Here is a 22,130-nt window from a genome sequence, read left to right on the forward strand (position 1 = left end):
ATAACTAATTTTAATTTGTAAAGTCATAAAAAAATAACTATGAGGTTAAATTTAGGATTTTATGTTCCTGAAGCTTATAGATGGCAGCACTTTTTTTACGATTTTTACTCATTTAATGTTTTTCTGTTTTATTTTTTCAAGATTTTCAAAAAATGGTTCAGCACTTGATTTATTTATAAAGTTTTCTTAATGGTTTTGCAATTTATATTATATTTTGATGTGGCTATTCTAACTGTAACTTTATTTTTCTTATTTGTGGGCGTTTCTTTATTGTGTCTTATTTTGAGTACTTTTAAGTCATTATTATGACTTACTTTGTGATTGTTTGTCATTTTTCTTTTCTTTCCATTTACATTTTTCCATTTGCTTTTTCTCATTTGATTTTCCAATATGGTTCTTCGGGGCACTGTCAGGTTTTGATTTCACCACTGACATGAGAAAGGCTCCTGTGTGTTTGCAGGCAGTGTGCCCCCTGATGAAGTGCTATCCTGCTAACAGGCATATCTTAAATTTTTATAATTTTTTTTTTCATGCTAGAATTGTTTTCCTGACTTTATAAATTAAAATAAAACAAATTTAGATTTAGCTGCTTTATTTAGATTATGCTTTATTTATTAGATTATTTGCTTTATTAGCTGCTGTATTTCGATTTATTATATTAAAAGTTATTTATTTTGTCTTTTTCTGAATTTGTACGTTAGTTTCTTTCTATGATTGGATATTTAATTTTTTATCAGTTATAATCGAATTTTTACATTTAGTTTTTACTGCTAATAAATAAAATTTAGTTCTACAGGTTTCATTGTTTATGAATAAACATTATGATTCACATTAAACTGATTCTTGATTTATGGATTGGAATTCATATAAAATGTTTTACAAATTGCGGTTTAAATGAAAGTGATTAATGAATCACATATCGAATATTACTTTAAAGTGATTTGAAAATTACTTATCAGGATTAGTATTAAGGTATTTTATAAATCACGCACCATGATTCACATTAAAGTCATTTATCAATCACATGATCATGATTTCAAATAAAGTTATTTCTAAATCAGGGCTCGAAAAACTGCCCGTCCGCCCGTCCTCGGCGGTCAAAAATTCCCCGCGGACAACAAACCTCACAAATCCGACGTCCGCGCGGACGGCCATTTTCCCGTTAATGTTTGTGATATATTTTCAATTTTTGTTATCTTACAAGAGTCTAGGGCCTCACTTCTAAAATGACCCTCTAATCTAGAAATAAAGCAACATACAGCGCATGGTGGAATTGATGTTTTCTTCGTCTGGGAGTACTGCAGCCGTTAAAAAATGGCTTTTCAGTAATGAACTTACAAAAAAAACACGTTACGTACTGGTCTTAAACAAGAAGCGTTAAACGCAATTATGAACATCTATCTAAATGGAAAACCCCTTTTAGATTTCTGTGCAGAAACCTCTGTAAATCATTGGCTTGATTGTGAAACTGGCAAACGTCATATTTGNTAAAAAACGCAGTACCCTCGGATACATTGACATTCCAAATAACTTGACATTTAAATTATTTCATAAAAGAAATAAATTATTTCATAACAGAAATAAATTATTTTATAAAAGAAATACTAGGTTCCTATTAGTAACCTAGTATTCCTTTTATTACTGTATAATGTAATCCTAGTATTTGTAATCCTAGTAACTACTAATTGTGCAATTTATATAAATATTACTAATAAATAAGAGAAAATTATATTTTTATTTATTTAGAAACTACGGGTTAGTTTCAAAGGAGGACGGGTACATTGTTGGACAAACCGTCCTCGGTGACGGGTAAAATTTCTGAGTTTTTTCGAGCCCTGTTCTAAATCACGTAATGTGATACGCATTTAATTTCAGAATCATGCCTCACGATTCTTATTCTAGTAGTTTACAAATCACGCATTGCGATTCACAAAAGAGAGATTTAAGAATTACCACTCACAATTCTCATCAAAATTGATTTAAGAATCACACATAGCTGTTCTATATTAAGCACCTTTCGCATCACAATTTGCATCATAATGATCACTATTTATATGAAATTTTTTTACTAATCACGCAACAGAATTCACATTAAAGTGATTTATGTATCAAACATTGTAATTTACGTCTTGTTAGTTCGTGCGTTTCGTATAATTTGCTATTCATATTGTTCTGATTTAAGAAACATACACCGCAATTCGATTTAAAATTACTAATCACACATTGTGATACGTAATTTAAGCACTCTTCTAGACTTACTTCACCTTTCTTGTAATTTTGATTTACATATAGTATATCTAGATTTGTATAAATGTTATTTAAAAATTACACTTAGTGAAAATAACATTTGATTCTACAAATGATTTTAATATGTTCAAAATACATTACTGATATTCTGAAGAAACAAAATAGATTATTTGTTATTAAAATTGGAACAGATATGTTAAATGGTTATATATTGATATTTTATCTAATTATATACCTAAAATTTGACCTCCTGAAAAATTGAATCCTGTACCTAAAATTTGATCTAACATATTAAAAAAAAGTATTTATATTTTAATAACCGTACAATCACACAAACTTTATCTATTATTTACTATGCTTGCTTAATGTAATATGCATTATTCAGTAATTCAGTTTCATTAATTCTAATTCACTTCATTAAATTTTTCATGAAAAGTTTCACTGATGCTAGTTTTTAAATGTTGGCTAGTATCGTTCGTATGTCAATTGAAATTTTTTTTGGTCAATTGGAATTTTTTAAAGTGATTTGAAACAGCAATGTAAATACCAACCATTTGTATTATTAGCTGACAAATTTAATAAATATTTTTTTTGTTGTTTTCAAATTAGCATTATGCTTTAAAAATATGCAATATCTGCTTCTACTTAATTGTAAAATTTGGTTGACATATACTACTTTAGCATATAACTATAATACCGAATAGGTCCTTGAAAAATTGATTTTGGATCCTTGAAAATCATTGAAAAGTCCTTGATTTTTTTTTTCAAAAATTGAGTGGGAACCCTGGTTTATTCACCAACGGTAAACAAAATATTTTCAGTTATGAAATTAATAATTATTCTGTTAATGTTTTTTATAAATATCAAATTTATATAAAAATTTCAATCCATGATTGTCCAATTTAGAAATTTCCCCTTATGATTATCCGATTAAGAAATTTCCAATTAACGATCGTATAATTTAGTATCTTAACGATTGTCCAATTCAGAAAATTCTTATTTATGATAGTTTAATTTAGAAAATCCATAGCTCTATTTTAAAAAGAAACAAAAACTAATGGCTCTGAATTAACAATATTTACAAAAAGAGGAGAATAAATAATTAACTATACTTTTTCTGTAAGTAAACAAACATAATGAATTTCAATAAATTTATTAACAAAAAAAAATGGATAAAAATGAAGAACCATTTTCTGGATGAGGTAGAGTTTAATTTAGCAGTTATTTATTAAAATTGTTCATTAACACACACACACACACACACGCATATATATATATATATAATTATTGTTATTTATAATATTATATAGATTGCAATGCAATATTGCAATATATTGCAGATTAAAATTGTTTATTAACAAATAATTATTATTTTGTTATGTGGTTGAGGTGTTAAAAAAAATTGTGTTTTTGAAACTATTAGGCAGTTTTGGACATTATTGATACCTTACGATTGCTTACAGACAAAAAATTACAATCAGCATAATTCAATGAGTTTCGAAGTTTAAGGTTTCAAATATTCCTTTTTTTGGGAGGTATTTATTGTTTATTCTACAGTTTCTTGTGAACTTTAAAAAAAAGTTGAAATTGAGTTTTCTCTCTAATGAAAAAAAATTAACCTCAACTTCCTTGTAATGTAATTTTTAATTTTAAAATGGATGGCCGTTTGTATTTGCAATAATATTAGGGACTATAGCCAACTCCTAGTAAAGCCTTCGTTGTTGCTTTCGGATCACTAGAGGATCCATTTTATTTTATAACAGCTCGTTGAACAGTCAACCCAATTGTTTTGCCTGTCAACGTTCAACTCCGTAGCCTTATAATTTTGAACCCAATCCAGAAGACAAGGGAACTCCTATATAGGATGAAGTTTGCCCTCTTAGAGGACATATTGATGGCACTAACTCGCATTTGCGTTACATGAAGAAGAAAACCACAAGAGCCTCCCGCATTTAGCCTTACGGCAAGGGGACTCTAACCCATATGATCCGTCTACCACTGAGGATATTTCACATCAGCACTGTGGTCGGTGTGAATTAATATAGACTAGCTGTCTCTGGGTATCGAACCCGGTTCACCTAAGTGAACGCTCTATCCGCTAGGCCAACATGGCTCCCACGGGATCCATGCTNTGAAATTGAGTTTTCTCTCTAATGAAAAAAAATTAACCTCAACTTCCTTGTAATGTAATTTTTAATTTTAAAATGGATGGCCGTTTGTATTTGCAATAATATTAGGGACTATAGCCAACTCCTAGTAAAGCCTTCGTTGTTGCTTTCGGATCACTAGAGGATCCATTTTATTTTATAACAGCTCGTTGAACAGTCAACCCAATTGTTTTGCCTGTCAACGTTCAACTCCGTAGCCTTATAATTTTGAACCCAATCCAGAAGACAATGGAACTCCTATATAGGACGAAGTTTGCCTTCTTAGAGGACATATTGATGGAACTAACTCGCATTTGCGTTACATGGAGAGGAAAACCACAAGAGCCTCTCGCATTTAGCCTTACGGCAAGGGGACTCTAACCTATGATCCGTCTACCACTGAGGATATTTCACGTCAGCACTGTGGTCGGTGTGAACCAGGTGCAGCATTAATATAGACTAGCTGTCTCTGGGTATCGAACCCGGTTCACCTAAGTGAACGCTCACCTAAGTGAACGCTCTATCCGCTAGGCCAACATGGCTCCCACGGGATCCATGCTCGTTTAGTTAGCATATACGATACAATTACATATTAATCAAGTATATAGTATTTAAAAAAAATTCTCGCACTTCGTATTTATGAATTCTAAGTCAAATTAAAGTTGGTGTTCTAGCTTTTTTTTAACTTGTTTATTTGGAATTTTAATGATTTAATAATCTATTATTAATCTACTATTATCTAAGATTATATCTTTCATTAAAGATTGAAAATTAAAGCTTTACTAGAAATAGCGCTTCGTAATTTTTAAAACTTTTACGAAATTTTCTTCAAAGCGATAAATTTAGGTGATTTGTGGTTTTTGAGTGAAACATGTAAAATTACACATTTTTAGACTTTTTTTAATTAAATTTTATTGGGATTTAAAAACTGTTTTGGACGGCACTAAAAACTCTTTTAACGTTACATCGACTAAAATAAGAAAGGTACGTACTTTATTTCCGTCGCACTAGAGGTACACAATGGGCTATTGGCGACGGCCTTGGAAACATCCCTGAGAATGATTCAAAGATATGCCATCGCAATTTTGATCCTCTGCAGAGGGGATGGCTCCCTGTTTTCTTTGGTAGCCAGAGAGACCTGCTCGAGAAGTCCAGCATGTTATGGTAGAATAGTTTAATGAGAATTGATACCTCACACTCTCGGTCCCTACGCAGACAAAGTGATCACCCACCCGCTTACTGACCGCAGCAAATTATGCTTGATTTCGGTAATCTACTGGGAACTATCAGCCTACTGCGGGATCCATTAGAATAAAAATACTTATCAGAACATTTTTGTAAAACTGCAGAATTGTCGTAATTTTGTCATACCTCAGGTCTCTTTATACCATAAAATCTACAAAGGAATTGAATGTAAACAGATTAATCAGTATTTCATTGAATTATAGTGATTTTTAATGTATTTTTTTTTAAATACTTCCCTTAAATAAACATTCACTTCTTCATTAAAGGTTAATTCAATATTTTTTTTAAACTTTATATTCCTATTTTTGTTGAAGACAAAAAAAAGGGGGCTGAATTTCAATTGAATGAAAAAATACATTTTTTTAAAATAAAGTATCGACCAAAAATAATTTAAATTGAAAATAAAAAAAAGAGAGAGTCTTATTAAAATAAAGAGAAAGTGTTAATAATAACCACTACTTCTTTTAAACTGAATGGAATCAGGATATCCTTAAGAGTTTAAATAAACATTGAAGTGAAAATACACGTGACTTTTTGATGGAATAATGTGTGTTTCTCATTGCATCAAACATGAATCGAAAATAATGAATAGATTAAAAGAAAGAAATAAGACTGCCCGTCATACAATCCTAGATGCTTCCTAGATGTAGGCACTTTCTATTTAACGAATTTCCATTTTGCGAATTTCTCTATGATGCGATTTTTTTTTTCTTCGAGGAACCAAGAACATTTTGGAAATTTTTTCCTAAAATAACTTCCAAGTAGCAAAGTGGATTTTCTATTTAACGAACTTTTCTTTAACCACTTCCCTTACTAATTACTTTTTAAAAAAATGCAAAAAATCAATAAATATATATTTTTTTATTAATAAATACAAGGTACTAAAACTAAAACATAATGTACAAGTTTTAAGTTGAAATTTGAATTTTTTTCTTTTTATGTGTAAGAATCATTTCATTTAAAATCAGTTTGCTATAAAGTTAAATATGAGTCTTTGTAGGATAGTTCTTAAAACAAGGGACCACACAAAGTGATACTTTTCAAACGTCAGTGAAGGAATACGCCATTTTTTTTTCTCTTTTTTTACTCATATTGTTATGTAAATTCAGCAGCCATCGTATATACAATAGCACAAAACACATGTGCAGTCCCACAGGCTAATATTAAAACTCCCAAATAAAACTTGGCAATCACAGCAGTTTATGTTTTTCGCTTCCAACCGAGTGAACACGTGATAAAACAAAATGTACTGACAAATTCTGCTAAGCCCGAGTTTTCTCGGGATGATATATATTTGCAATACATATACCCGAGTTAGCTCAGGGAAGTGGTTAAGACAAAGAATATATACTTTCCCTACTTCCAAAAATATTTCGCAACATTTGAAACTTGTTAATGCATTTTATGGGAGAAATGACCTTGAATTGACTTTTGCTGCCACTTAACTTTCAGAGAAAGCGCTAAAATTCCTTTTTGTTAACATTTCATATAGCATGCTGAAAATTCACTTACGAGAAAGCATAACAGAAATTTCTAAAGAATGGAACTAGGATGTTACAGATCGTTCTATTCGTAACAGTTTTGCTAAAGCTGGATTCTTAGTCAAAGCGAGGAATTTGTAAAATGTGGAGGACGAAAATGACATTCCTTTAAAAGAACTTTAAAGAAATATGGGTACAGCTAAGAGAAAACCAAGAAATTAACTATGATGCACTGATTAATGATTTTCTTTTTATTGATTCTGAAGCTGCAGCCGCAGAAACATTAAATTGGATCGGATATTTTGGACTGTGTGAAAAATAAAAACAATACGGCAATAAATTGTGAGGAAGATGAAGAAATCACTAAGCCTTCGTGTGATAAAATGTTGAAATCATTTGAAACAATTCGAGAGCAGATAATAATTTACAAGTTATATCAATTGCTATTTTAATTATGCGTAGTGTTTATGAATTTGAAACCTGTTTTTCGCTGTGTAAGTATTTAAAAGGGTGATTTTCTATTTAACGAATTTTCCATGTAGTGAACTTTTTATCGGGATTTAGCGATTTCGTTAAATAGAGGTCCGACTGTATTAATTTTTCGTGTATCATCTGTTTTACCCATTTTTGACCAAATGTGCGAATTCAATAAATATTTTTTAATTAACACCGCGATGAATATTTTTCATGAATTTCATTTTTCAGCTGTCTTCAAAGGTTTTGGGAACATATATAAAAACAAATAAGTATTCATTAAGTGTTCCTATGGTCCTTATACGCACCATTTTATTTCTTAAATAAAAATTTTCGTGAGCGAAACTTATTTTTGTGTCTTAATGAATGCAATTGAAGCATATTTAAATGAAAGTAATATCGCATTTTATAAAATTTAATACTTAATCTTAAATGGGTTAAAAAAAGTTTTAGTAAATTACATTTCGTAGTTCCTTCAAAGCCAAAAATGCCACGATTTTCATTTCATTCAGCACTTATTGATTAGAATAATCTTATCCAATCCATATAACATAAATATTTAAAAAAAAAACCTACTGAAAACAGTTAATAAAATAATAAGTCTTTCACAAAATTTTGAGAAAAAGGGTTATTTTGATTATTATTTTAATATGGGAAGTTCAGAAACCTATATTTTGAATTCAACCTTGTTGAATGTAAATGATTTTCGGATCACGTATTTTGAGTTTTATTTCAATTCAAAGCAGATGGGATGATTTTTCATTCGCTTAGAGTTCTGAAACTTTTTACGGAAGTCTTCACTTATTCCTTCAAACGTGTGAAAATTAAAAATAATTTAAAGAAATAATTAAAATTGATAAAAANGTTTCTTGACAGCTACAGAACGTTAAATAGGCGATTGAGAAATTAATTATTTAAAAAAGCTACATAAATTAAAATTTAAACGAAACAATTACTGTTTTTACTTAATGTGTTTTAAACAATGTATTATTTTAGACAAGAAATTTAACATTAAAAAATTGTCGAAGTCTCGTATTTTGAGAAATTTCAAAATTCGACGATCCCTTTCAAAAATAAGTACGAAGACACTTTTGAGTAGATATAGGGCCAAGGTGAAAAATTTTAGGATCGGCTTGACCAGTAGTAGCATTTTTAATGTTGACTAGTTTTTCGAAAATTTCAAACTGTAAATCATGGCTCAGGGGATAAAACATCCAGTGAGGTGAAACATATTCGAATTACGGCGATGACTGGTCAATACGAATTCCGCACCCGGCTCGCACCGACCACAGTTCTGAAGTAAAATATCCCCAGTGGCAGATGGATCATAGCTTAGAGTCCTTTTGCCGTCATACTAACCGTGGGAGGTTTACGTGTTTTTCCTCTCCATGTAACGCAAATGGGAGTTAGTTTAATCGAAAAGTCCTCTGCGAAGGAAATCCCCCCCCCCAATACTTGATGCAGGAGTTCCCTTGTCTTCTGGGTTGGGTTCAAAATGACAAGGTTACGGAATTGAACACAAGTCGTCGTAAACCCGAAAAATTGGGTCGACTTCTCAACGACGGTTTTAAAATATAATAAAAATATGATAATAGGGTTAATTTCTGAAACCTGCCCGTAAGTTTAAATATTGTTTAAAACATTATCCACTCATAAAATTTCATGTTTGAGTTTTTGGATCACTTGTCAAATATGAAATGCATGTTTGTTTACAAACATGAAATTTATTAGTTACAAAATAAATCTGAAATAATCGCAAATTACAATAGATTACTCTTAGTTCGATGAACAGTCATAAAATTTAGAAAAACAATATGAAATCACTCGAGTTGGCAACCAAATTTCTGAAATTTCGAACAAGCGTAAACTAACCTGAACATACCGGGAGTGATAACAGCATCGTGAATAACATGAATTTTGGAACATTTTCAATGAAAAAAGCGGATGGTGATTTTTTAACACTTAATATACCGGTTAAATGACAGAACTTTTCCTTCAAAAATTCGCACATCATCTAATTACTTTTGCACATTTGAATTCATGATTTTTTCTAACAATTATAGATAATTAAAATTCTATTATTATTTTTTTGTATTTTGTTTGTTTCGAATAATACTTGTCGTATACTTATTTCTACCACAACCGGCCGTTTGACCGGGAGAACAATTTATTGCTTTATTAGGTTATCGGATCAGAAATTACGATGAATGCGTGTTCAACGTATTGCATTCGATTAGTTGCCAGGGTTTGTTTATTTAAATCACGATTTAAATCAACTGATTTTTTTTAATATATATTGATTTAAAAAATTAAAAAACAGTGTTTTAAGTTATAAGTACTTTTATTATTTTCTTTTCATGCGTTAAATTCCAACACATTTGAAATTACATTTTTAAAAATCTTTCGATTCTCGAGATTGAAAGATTAAAGTAAACATTTAATGCTGTCTTAATACAAACCTGCATAGCTGTCGAAAGTAGTTAATAAACATGAATTTTTTTTCACAAAAAAAATACAAATAATATTAATTAAAATTCTACCTTTTTTTTGAAAAAGCATGAAATTAAAACCTACATTATATTTTAATGGTGGAAAATGTATATTTCAGTATTTTCTATAAAGAAATTTTGTGAAAAAAAATTCCAATGTGTACATAGATTATCTTAAAATTTTTCTTAGCTTGACTTGTCTATATTGATATAGGATTAAAAATGAATATTTCAATATAAAAATATGTAGATTAAATATTTTTTTTTTTTGATGAATGAGTGCGTTTATAAACACAATCTGTAACATTTATTTTGTCATTTTAAAAATCAAGAGAAAAAAAAAGAAATCACAATTTTAAATTAAAATTATGGTTTGTTAATTCAAAATTTGTTTCAATACTTAAAGTATTCTTTAAATTCTCTATTTCATCTAGTCCTTAAATGTCAATCATGCATTTGTTTCTAAATGATTGCCATACATTCAAAGCTATGTATTATAATAGAAAATTTCCCCTCCGCAGAGGATCAAAATTGTGATGGCATGTCTTCGGATCATCCTCCGGGATGTTTCCCAGACCGTCGCCAATAGCCCAATGTGCAGCTCTNTAATTCAAAATTTGTTTCAATAGTTAAAGTATTCTTTAAATTCTCTATTTCATCTAGTCCTTAAATGTCAATCATGCATATGTTTCTAAATGATTGCCATACATTCAAAGCTATGTATTATAATAGAAAATTATTTTAGGTAGTTAGAGCTTCTAAAATATTGTTATAATATAGTTTTAATGTTAATTTAATTTCAATTAAACATTTATAAAGTTTTTTTAATCATAAATCAAAGTTCTTACAATGTATTTGAATAAATATAAAAAAATCAGATTTAAATAGAATAAAATATCTGATTTTTTTTTACTTTTTATAAAAAAAATTCAAAAAACACGAACCCTGTTAGTTCACATTTTTGCAAAAACTGTTGCGTTATTAGTTCAATCAGAATAAATGCGAATTCATATTTCAAGCAAGTACCTAAAATTTTAGATTGGCATTTTTGCGTCAGAAAAAATGACAAAAACTAAAAGTTTTAGTATGCAGCAAGATTCTTATGACCATCAAAATTTATATTATAAATAATAAACCATTAAATTATAAACCATCAAAATTTGTTCTGAATGTGGAAAATATGTTTGCGAAAAATGTATAGTGGAAACACTCTGTAAATGTAAAAATTGAGTTGAGCATTGAATGAAAAATTTATATTCTTTGTGTTTGTAATACATAAAAATTGCCAATATACATTTATGTTTAATTATAATAAAGTTTTTTTTTAGTTTATTTCCTTCCTATCATCCATACATTCAATCAAGAAACATAAAGTGACCGGCTATTGTAGAAATAGGTATAGATTACGAAAAGATGATCACTTACCGACTTTCATTCAAGCGATTACGGTAGTTGCTCTTGTAGAATCCAACGATACTCCCGGTCAGGTTTCCGGAAAACTCAAACCTCAGAATGTATCTTCCAGTCCTCAATCTCTGCCGCGTCTCCAGAACAAAATATTCGTTGGGGGCGTAAGTGAAGTGCTTTTCCAGTATCAAACCATCCCCCGTGCGGGGATCATAGACTCCGCACTCGGTAATAGTCAGACGATGCGCGTGGACAATAAAATACCGGGTGTCACGGTTCACGCTGACCGTTATGTTGACCGTCCCGAAAAACGTGTCGTTTTCGAGCTGTGGATAGAGAAGAAGATCGTAGTGCGAGGGGACGACGTGGGTGGGCAGTCTGAAGTCCAGCCAGGGTTCGTGGGGATCGTCGTAAGGTTCGGTGCTCACCGAATCAGACTGCATCATGATGCGTGTTGTTGCGGGACGGGGAGAGGTCTCGGCCGAATGTTGGAATTTTAGAACGAACACCAGAACACCGACGCTCAGTAAAATGAGCAAGAAGATGATGGAAGAAAAAATGCACGACGGACGAGCCATGACATCAAAATGGAATAATTTTTTAGTCTCAAACACTTCATCAGTTTCTTGACAGATCGAATTTTATAAACATAAACGGATATATAGAAGAGAGGATGAGAGCTGACATAATTGAGCGGATGGACGAGATTGTCAAGAGTCGCAGTGAACCGTTCTTAATATGAATAACTCATTTCCTTAATCCGAACGAAAATCTGGGCCAATGTTATCTCCGTCGCCAGAACGATCGCCAAATGTTGTTTTGTGAGTTGGCCGAGCGACTGAAACCACCCTCGCAAATAAGTGTGTCTTTGACCTTATTCAAAGTCGCCTTCTTCGGAATGATGTTTAGATAAACTCTTTTTCTTTGTTTGTTGATGTTTTAGGGTAATATTTGAGCTGCAGTCCCTAGCTAAACAATTAGACGTTATTCAAAGTAAGATCTTAATTATACTATACAGCTTTATTGCTTTTAATGTGACTGAAACCGGTTTGCACTTGCTTACGTTAGTGTATCAATGGGTTAAATGAGACGATATATAATATAAATTTGACGATACGATAAGTTAGACGACATATTATATAAATTTAGAATATTTATTATATCAAGCAATATATTAGTATATTATAATAATTAGATCCAATTATTAGATCCACTGTAGTTTTTCAATTATTTCATGATTTGCACGAGTTATTAGGCAATACTTTTATATTTAAACATACATGGGTTTTTATTCAGGAGATTTTTTATATACTTCCCATTTGTATTTATTTTTAACGTATTGCATTACAATGTTAACCCATTGATACCGGAGCATAAACAAATGGTTTCATCCGAGTAAAAACAATAAAGCTGTATAGAGTATCACATGATAATTATATTTTTACATAGAATCTTAGTGCTTCTAATAATATGCCAGGGTCTGTAATTGCCAAGTACAATATGTTTTCATTTCGAAATGACAAAACAACTGTTGCTTGCATTTTATCATAGTTGCGTCCTATTTTAGACTTGCAGCACAAAAAACTTAAAATTATAATAACCAGTGTGGAGGAAGCGAAACACAGATATTAGGTATTTCTAACCCTTATTAAAATTATTTTAAGATAATAAAAATTATAATTGCGATAAAAATGCGAAGTTTGGAAAAGATACTGAATTGAATACACATGATTGATTAACTAAATTTCGATTTTCATCACAGCATTTTTGAATTACCGTTGATTTAAGATTATTCACAGAAACACGTTTAACCACTTCAATTACAAATTATTTTAAAGGGGACAAAAAAAGCAAAAAATCAACATATTTTTTTATTAATAAATACAAGGTACTAAAACAAAACATAAAGTACAAGTTTTAAGTTGAATTTTTTTTTTTTTTTATGTGTAAGAAACATTTAATTTTTAAATATTAGTCTTTGTATGATAGTTCTTAAAACAAGGAACCACACAAAGTGATACTTTTCAAACGTCAGTGAAGGAATACGCCATTTTTTTTCTCTTTTTTTACTCATATTGTTATGTAAATTCAGCAACCATCGTATATACAATAGCACAAAACACATGTGCAGTCCCACAGGCTACTATCAAAACTCCCAAATAAAACTTGGCAATCACAGCAGTTTATGTTTTTCGCTTCCAACCCAGTAAACACGTGATAAAACAAAATGTACTGACAAATTCTGCTAAGCCTGAGTTTTCTCGAGATTATAAATATTGAGTCGAGGCGGTTAAAAAAAGTAGCACACGTGGTACAAAAAGTATAAACACGTGGTTTCAGGTAATATTAATGAGACCATATTGTCCGCCTATGCTACAACGATCATTAGGTAACCTAGCACAACGACTTAAAGAAATTGAATATTAGAGAACAGGCTAGAAACAACTTTTCTTTTATTAGAGCTTGCCAACAGTATTGATGCTATCTTTATATCGCGAAACGGAATCGTTTATTTTAAAACGATGGCTTCCGCTACACCATTGAAAAAATTCGATTTCTCTGTATTGAAATTGTAATTTTTTAAAAAAAAACCACACATCTTAATTTGTCTAGTCTTTTTAGGTACTTTAATTTACTTCGCACTAGAGCTGCTCAATGAGCTATTGGCGACTGTCTGAGAAACATCCCTGAGGATGATTCCATCACAATTTTGATCCTCTGTAGCGGGGATGACTCCCTTGCTGTGGTAGCCCGACGACCTGCACGCGAAGTCGAGCAATGTTACGAAGTAGAAAAATTTAACGGGGACCGATACCGCTCACCCTCGGTCCCTACGCAAACTGATCGAATTGGTGGCACCACCCGCTTACAGACAGTAATGATTGATTATGATGCAAAAATCAATTATTTGAATTTTTGTTCATGCCCACCTGGTGAATGACCTTTCGCCATACAGGCATCTGAAGGGCAGATTTGTTGGCCACTTTTCCAGGGGCACCCTATTAGGTGGGCCAAAGTTGCTCCCACAGTAAGGACAGATAGTGCAAAGAATGTCTTGTCCGGTATTCGAACCCAGAAACTTTCTGATGCAAGGCCAGTTCCCTGACCCCTACACAGGCCGGTCTTCATAATTTGAATAGTTTATCACCAGGAAAACTTAACGAGGCAAGCGACATCTATTTTTCAACTTTCCAATTAAATTTTTAGGTACTACATTGAAAGATGTTTTAATAACTGTGTGGAGTGTGACAAAATAATTCATACCTTTTGAAATTTCTTTTTTTTAATTTGTTATACCATATTGCTAATTTAATTATTTTAATTAACTTTCATGGTTTTGAAAATTACTTTATTATTTGAGAATAACAACTGGTTAGCATCTAAAATGTTTTTTGTCCCGCAGTGGACTGATCGTTGAGACACGATTCCCAGAAGATCACCGAAGTATCGCTGGCTCAGCCTGCGTAGGGACCGAGGGTGTCCGGTATCGGTCCTCGTTAAACTGTTCTACAGTAAAGTGCTCAACTTCGCGGGCAGTCGGGCTACCGAAGCGGGGGAGCCACCCCCTCTGCAGAGGATCAAAATTGTGATGGCATGTCTTCGGATCATCTTCAGGGATGTTTCCCAGACCGTCGCCAATAGCCCATTGTGCTGCTCTAGTGCCAAGTAAATGAACTACAACAACAAAAAATTTTTTGTTCTTAATTATGCATTGTTTAAAGATGCTTTGTTCGAGTATTTCGAGAATAAAATTTTAAAATTATTGCATCATATCTTATAAATGATTTATTTTATGTATGGGAAATTTTCTGGTTCATTTTTAAACATTATGCCAAGTTATTGGCGATCGAAATGGGCTACAGAGGTGGAGTAGAGCAAAACTCTTGACCTATGGCAACACTTTGCATGCTTTCACGTGTAGCGAGCAGGGTTTGTGGTTTTTTTAATTTTTTTTTTTTTGAATCAGATTTTTTTGATTTTTATTCAAATACACTGTAAGAACTTTGATTTATGATTAAAAATAACTTTATGAATGTTTAATCAAAATTAAATTAATATTAAAACTATATTACAACAATATTTCAGAAGCTATAACAATTTTTTTTTATTACAATACATAAAACAATTTTCTATTATAATGCATAGCTTTGAATGCTTAGCAACCATTTTGAAACAAATGCATGATTGAAATTTAAAGACTAGATGAAATAGAGAATTAAAACCCTATTTTTGGCATATTAGGGTAATTTATTTTTAAAATAACCTCGAGCTTTAGAAGTATACATTTTCCACCAATAAAATATAATGTTGATTTTAATTCCATGCTTTTTCAAACAAAAGGTAGAATTTTAATTGACATTATTTGNATTGCGTCATATGTTGTTCCTACTAAATCGAAGTAGTTGTGTTTTTTTCATATTATACCCAATTAAAACCCTATTTTTGGCATATTAGGGTATTTTATTTTTAAAATAACCTCGAACTTTAGAAGTATACATTTTTCACAATAAAATATAATGCTGATTTTAATTCCATGCTTTTTCAAACAAAAGGTAGAATTTTAATTGACATTATTTGTATTTTTTTGTGAAAAAAATTCATGCTTATTAATTAATTTCTACAGCTACGCAAGTCTATATTAAGACAGCATTAAATGTTTACTTTAATCTGTACTTTCAATCTAAAGAATCGAAATATTTTTAAAAGTGTAATTTCAAATGTGTTGGAATTTAACACGCACCAAAAAAGAAAGTAATTTCGTTAACTAAAATTAATTAATGCAGCAATTTATTTAAAATAAATTTTAAAACTACGAAAAGAAAATAATAAAAGTATCAATAATTTAAAACACTGTTTATTTACTTTTTAAATCAATACATATATATGCAGTCAGTGAAACCTCCTGTTATGGACACAAACGGATGCCTCTCAATACGGACATTATGTGGTACATTCTCCGCGAAGCGGACACTCCCGAAACCGGACACGGACAGTCATTTTGGCCCTGAAACGTTATTTTCTATCTCTTCAAATTGGACACTACTTTTTCTAAATTTAAAAAAAAAAACTATTTCTGCTTTAAATTGCAAGGGGGGGGAATGCAACTTTTCGCCATTTTTAAAACATGTAAATATTCTGCCTTACTAAAAATATTGTTATGCTATTTCAATACTGAAGAATCAATCTTTCTCCTGTCACCTTGCCTTATCTTTGTAAATAAAAGAGAGAAAATGATACTGCTCCATTCGAACAGTGGCATCTTTTGATCTTTTCATCTCACAGGTTATGAGACCCCTCAAGTTGAAATGACATCTTAAATGCTCTCAGTGCTTCTTTCTCATTGAAAATTTCTTTAATTTTCTTTTCAATTTGAAGACTGTATTTAACTCAGCTGGGGTAAAAAAGAGAACAGAAATATAATCTTTGATGTGCTCATATAACACACTTATTCAGACACTTGATAGCTGATCAATTGTGAATAATCAACTCCATAGGTCCTCATGACTTAACTGTGAATCGAGGGAGGTTTACTTTCAAGAAGGTATTAATCATGTTTCCTATCAAATAATAGGTAGGTGTAAGGGGATGTAAACCTAATAATTGGAATCCACTGAGGACTGAAAGCTCCTATTCGGTATCATATGTCTGACTTTAGTATTTATGCTAATAGCAAAATTATATTCATTTATCTGTAGAATTATGTATTTATATCTAACTTCTTTACATATTCTTTTTTATCGTTCTTAAAGTTTAAATAAGTACCCTTGTAGATAGTTATTGAAAATTATTTAATTTTTTCTACATCTTTGAAAATATTCTAAAAACAATTAACAGTGTTAAACTTCGTTATTAGGGTACCCTTCCCGTAAGACACTATACAGCTTTTTTTTCGGTCCTAAGAATGTCAGCTTAACGGAGGGTTTACTGTATATATAATCAGTTGATTTTAATCCAATGATTTTTTTTAAAAAAAATCATTCGATTTAAATCAATCTGATTTAATTCAACAAACCCTAGTGGAGAGTCATAGAAGAAAAACGCTCATTAGTTTATGTCTTGATTTTCAAATAGATCAAAATCTTTTAAGTTAAAAAACTACATTGAACATAGTTCTTAAAGAAAGTGTCGTGGAAATTTGAAAAAATATTTTTAACACTTAAATACGAAAAATATCCAGAAAAGGAAAAATATCGTAGTAAATTCCTATACAACTGATGATGATCCGAAGACATGCCATCACAATTTTGATCCTCTGCAGAGGGGGTGGCATCTCCACTTCGGTAACCCGACGACCTGCACGCGAAGTCGAGCACTTTACGGTCGAGGACCAATATCGCACGCCCTCAGTCCCTACGCAGACTAATCAAAGTGGTCATCCACCCGCACACTGACCGCAGCCTGTGATGCTTGACTTCGGTGATCTACTGGGAACCGTGTCTTAACGATCAATCCACTGCGGAACGAAGGGTTTTAGTACCTTACCTATATGAGTATATTTGATACCCATTAAAACTACACCACTTACCATGATGCCCATTACCAAGATAAAGCATCACAGTAAGATACTTTTTTACGGTTCACCGTTAAAGATAAGTACATTTTCTCCATTAATTTTGCTTTTTAGTTCGTAACTGTTTTTTATTTCAATTAGTACCTATTAGAGCCGTGATGGATCAGGGGATAGAGCGGCCTCAAAATGGCATGCACCGACCACAGTAAGGACTAACCCTAGGAGGTTATAGTGGTTTTCCTTTCAATGTAAGGCAAATGCGGGTTAGTCCCATCAAATAAGTCCTCCACAAAGGCAAATTTCTCCCAACACTCGAACTAGGAGTTCCCTTGTCTTCAAGATTGGGTTTAAAATGACAAGACTACCGAGTTGAACATTGGTTCTTCCAACTTTCGGTTATTTCATTTTGAATTCATCAGTTCTATGAGAAAAAGCAATGCATTTTTTTTATAATTGCATATCTTTTTCATAATTTATTCAACATATTTTCCTTGAAAGAAATACATATATTCTCTTTTGCCCGGAATTTTAGTTAATATTTTCAAGCAAATAAACGAAATATTAAATTATTATTATTAAAATTAATGTTTGATGTTTTTTCACGGGTGCATGCGTATTTAACCAGAACTGACACATGCGCAATTACTAGAAATCTAACGTAGATTTGCGAAATCTCCCTATTAACTGTCAAAAACATGCTTGAGTTAACGATAAAATTGGCACTAATATATAATCCACGAAGGTAAATTTCTCCCAATACTTTATCCAGGAGTTCGCTTGCTTTCTTGATTAGGAGAAAAGGCGACGGAGTTGCATATTAGTGAATCCAAAATTGTGTCGGCTGTTCAACGACTGTTATAAAATTATATTTCGAAATTTGCATTTTGTGGTAAAATCATATTAGAAATCCTCAAAATATTTTTTACTTCATCACTCAATTAGTGTTCCCATATCAGCATTTCCTAACTAATTGTTTTTTTTTTGTTGTTTTTTTTGTTTTTTTTTTGTATGATAAAAATTGAAGACTTCAAAAATGTAGAATAAAAAAGAACAAAACTCAGCTCATCTGAAAAATATTGAAAGTACTACAATTTTTGTTAATTAAATATTTTCACGAAAAATGGGTTCTGGGGTTAGTAAATGACACCAATTGGTCATTCAAGGGTTAAGCAAAAGATAAAAATGACTGTCACAGCGTATTTCCTAATGAGTCTGATATAGTTTGTCCAAAGGAAGAACTCCCCTAACCATTTTTTTGGACCCGCTGCAGTGACTATTTTAAGAAGGTATAACTATTTCAAGTAGTGGTGTGAGGTCATCGTTTAGGACAATGAGGGTAGAGAAAGGGAATCATCGGTCTATTGTGCTATCCTTTGAGTTAAGAGAAACTACCCTCCCTGAAATGCACTATTCTTGTTTCCATAGCAGCAGACTTTGTGACGGGGGAGTTCTTACACTAGACAAACTATAGAGGAGTGATTGTGTTCAGGGTATCTGCAACATTTCAGATTTTAATATTCATGACTAATTCCAAAAATTTTTCATGACTTAACGAAGTTACTTTTTTCGGACAAAAACACAACAATAAATTTAAAAAAGCATTATAGTAACATTCATTGAAATGATTCGTATAATTAAAACTGTTATACTCTGCATATTCATATTTATAGATTTCAAATTTAAAAAACAGAGTAAAGAAAGAGTTGAAGCAATAAAATAGCTGAAAAAAATACAACAGCAAATACATTTTTTTTTTATGCAGAAATATATTCTAAAGATACTTTTCTTGTTCATCAAAAAGGAAAGAAATGCTCCCGATTTTTCTGTTCTCTTTTCGGAATTTAAAAAAAATTCGCCAATGACTGGTTTGCTTCTGCTAGAATTTGAAGTTGATAAAATATAAAATAAATAACAAAAATTCTGAAATCACAGAAGTTTAAATGAAAATGCTCTCTAGAAATGTTTTTTCTTTCATTTGAAAGAACATCATTTTTAAAGAGCATGATAGAAACATTTTATATTTTAATAAAATATGACTGAGTGGAGATTTTGTTACAAATTCAGATATTCCGAACATTGGGGGGGGGAATAAATTCCATTTCAAAAACTAGATTTATCAGCAACCTAAATCCATGACTTTCCATGATTTTTTTAAATAACAGTTAAAATCATGACAAATTTTGCTCAATACCGAAATCTATGACTTTTCAGAAGAGCAAATACCCTGAGTGTATTATAAAAAGTTTGTCTTAAGAATACTTTTATTTCTTTTAAAAAAAGAAAGAAACGACAACATTAACGTCAATATTCCTTTTTATTGAAATCTATAGCATACAACTACAAATTATGTTAAGTTTAAATTATTTCACAACATTATTTAGAAAATAACATTGTTTAGAATCAAAATACATTTTCTTCTCTCGGATTTTGAAGCTCTGTCAATTCAAATGATTTTATACATTTCTAAAATTAAACAACAAACAACGAAACTAATAAGCCATGAATATTTCAAACTTTTTATAAGATGAACTTTTCGTTAAAAAAAAAGTTTGTTAATAAACTAAAGGAAATAAAAATAAATTACTGGTTATATAATAATTACTCATAATTTAAGAATATTTATGCTAATTGAAAGAAAATTATTGAATTCAAATAATAGTATTGAAATCAGACAGGTACATACACGTCAACATTAGAGAGAAGAAAAAAAACAGATTTCACTATTGACATTTTTTCAGCGACAAGTAAAGTTTTGACACATCATGTCTAAATATGTAAATCAAAAAGAGAAATTCAAAATTGAAAATAATATAAGAATTTACATATAGCGAAATGAAAAATAAGTATATAAATCTTTATCTAAAGAAGATTTTTTTTAAACCATCATTTATAAATACTTAAATTATAAACACTCAAAATGCTACAGTACTGGCACCATCTATGAGGATGTCATCAGTCGATATTTTATAGCCATTCTATTTTTTTAAATTTCAACAAATACGGTGAAATTTGAGAATATACGGAGAAACAGGAGATAGTTGTAAAACACATAAGTCTTTGTATTAAAAAACAGGAGACTTGGCAGGTTAGGTGGTCAAAGTAAAAGTTTTCCTTCAAGAAAAGAAAACAAATTAAAGAGAAACCAATACACTCTTCAATGTTTTGATCTACATAATCATTAAACATAGTTTTATAAGGTTTTTTCCACAAGGGCATCAGTAAAAATTTTCTCAGGGAGGGAGGGTAAAACCATGGAAAATATTCACCAAAATATTTCAAATATCATTTAATGACTTCTTTAAATTCATTTAATGATTTCTTTAAATTATTTTTTGCAAGTACTGAATTTTTTTTAATAATTAATGAAAATAATTTCAAATTTACTCTAAAAAATTTAGAATTTTTTTTTTTGAATAATTTATTTCTTATAAACCTATAGCTTTTCGTAGTAAAATCGATGCTCGTAACAGAATTTAAGAAATATAGTTTATGATTGGGTAGATTCAATATAGTACATAAAAAACAACTATTGAAATTTAAAAGTTTTAACTGTTTAAAATAACAAATTTAACTATAAAAACAACTATTGAAATTTAAAAGTTTTAACTATTTAAAATAACAAATTTAACTATAAAAAGAACTATTGAAATTTAAAAGTTTTAACTGTTTAAAATAACAAATTTAACTATAAAAAACAAAGTATAATTTGATGGATTTCTGCGGAGGGCGAGTACACTCTCTCGACGCCTTGCCTGCGATAATCATTAACACATTGAGATTGCGCAGCGAAAATAATTCAAAAAGTTATAATTAGGGCTGCAAGTTTGTCGCGGGAAAAAAGACCCGAAATTCGCGGAAAAATCGCGGGAAATTTTGAAAATTACAGAAATTCTAAACATAAAGAAATTTATTACATAAATGATGCAAAAGACAGAAATTGCGCAAATAATAAAAAAAGCTTAAAGATGCACAACAAAGTATTTCTTTGAATTTTAAGCAATATTAATATTTTTATTTAAATGAACAGAATTTTGGTACAAAGTAGTGTACATTGTCAGATTATTCTCATTTATCCTTTGTCCTTCATCAGTTAATAAATTTTTATACTTAGAAAACGATCTTTCTGCAT

The 22,130-nt window shown here is 30.7% G+C and overlaps 1 protein-coding gene across 2 annotated transcripts in view; it reads right to left on the reverse strand.

The window, feature by feature from the left end:
- LOC107439767 (uncharacterized) overlaps positions 1–12,234 on the reverse strand; it is a 159,263-nt gene extending 147,029 nt beyond the window's left edge. For both annotated transcript variants that reach the window (XM_043051795.2, XM_043051794.2), the window contains exon 1: positions 11,509–12,234. In XM_043051795.2, coding sequence (XP_042907729.1) covers positions 11,509–12,068 — 560 coding nt within the window. In that variant the 5' untranslated portion in view covers positions 12,069–12,234. The remainder of the gene's footprint in view (positions 1–11,508) is intronic.
- Positions 12,235–22,130: the final 9,896 nt, after the last annotated feature.

The sequence above is a fragment of the Parasteatoda tepidariorum genome, chromosome 3, assembly GCF_043381705.1.
Source record: "Parasteatoda tepidariorum isolate YZ-2023 chromosome 3, CAS_Ptep_4.0, whole genome shotgun sequence".
Lineage (NCBI taxonomy): Eukaryota > Metazoa > Arthropoda > Arachnida > Araneae > Theridiidae > Parasteatoda > Parasteatoda tepidariorum.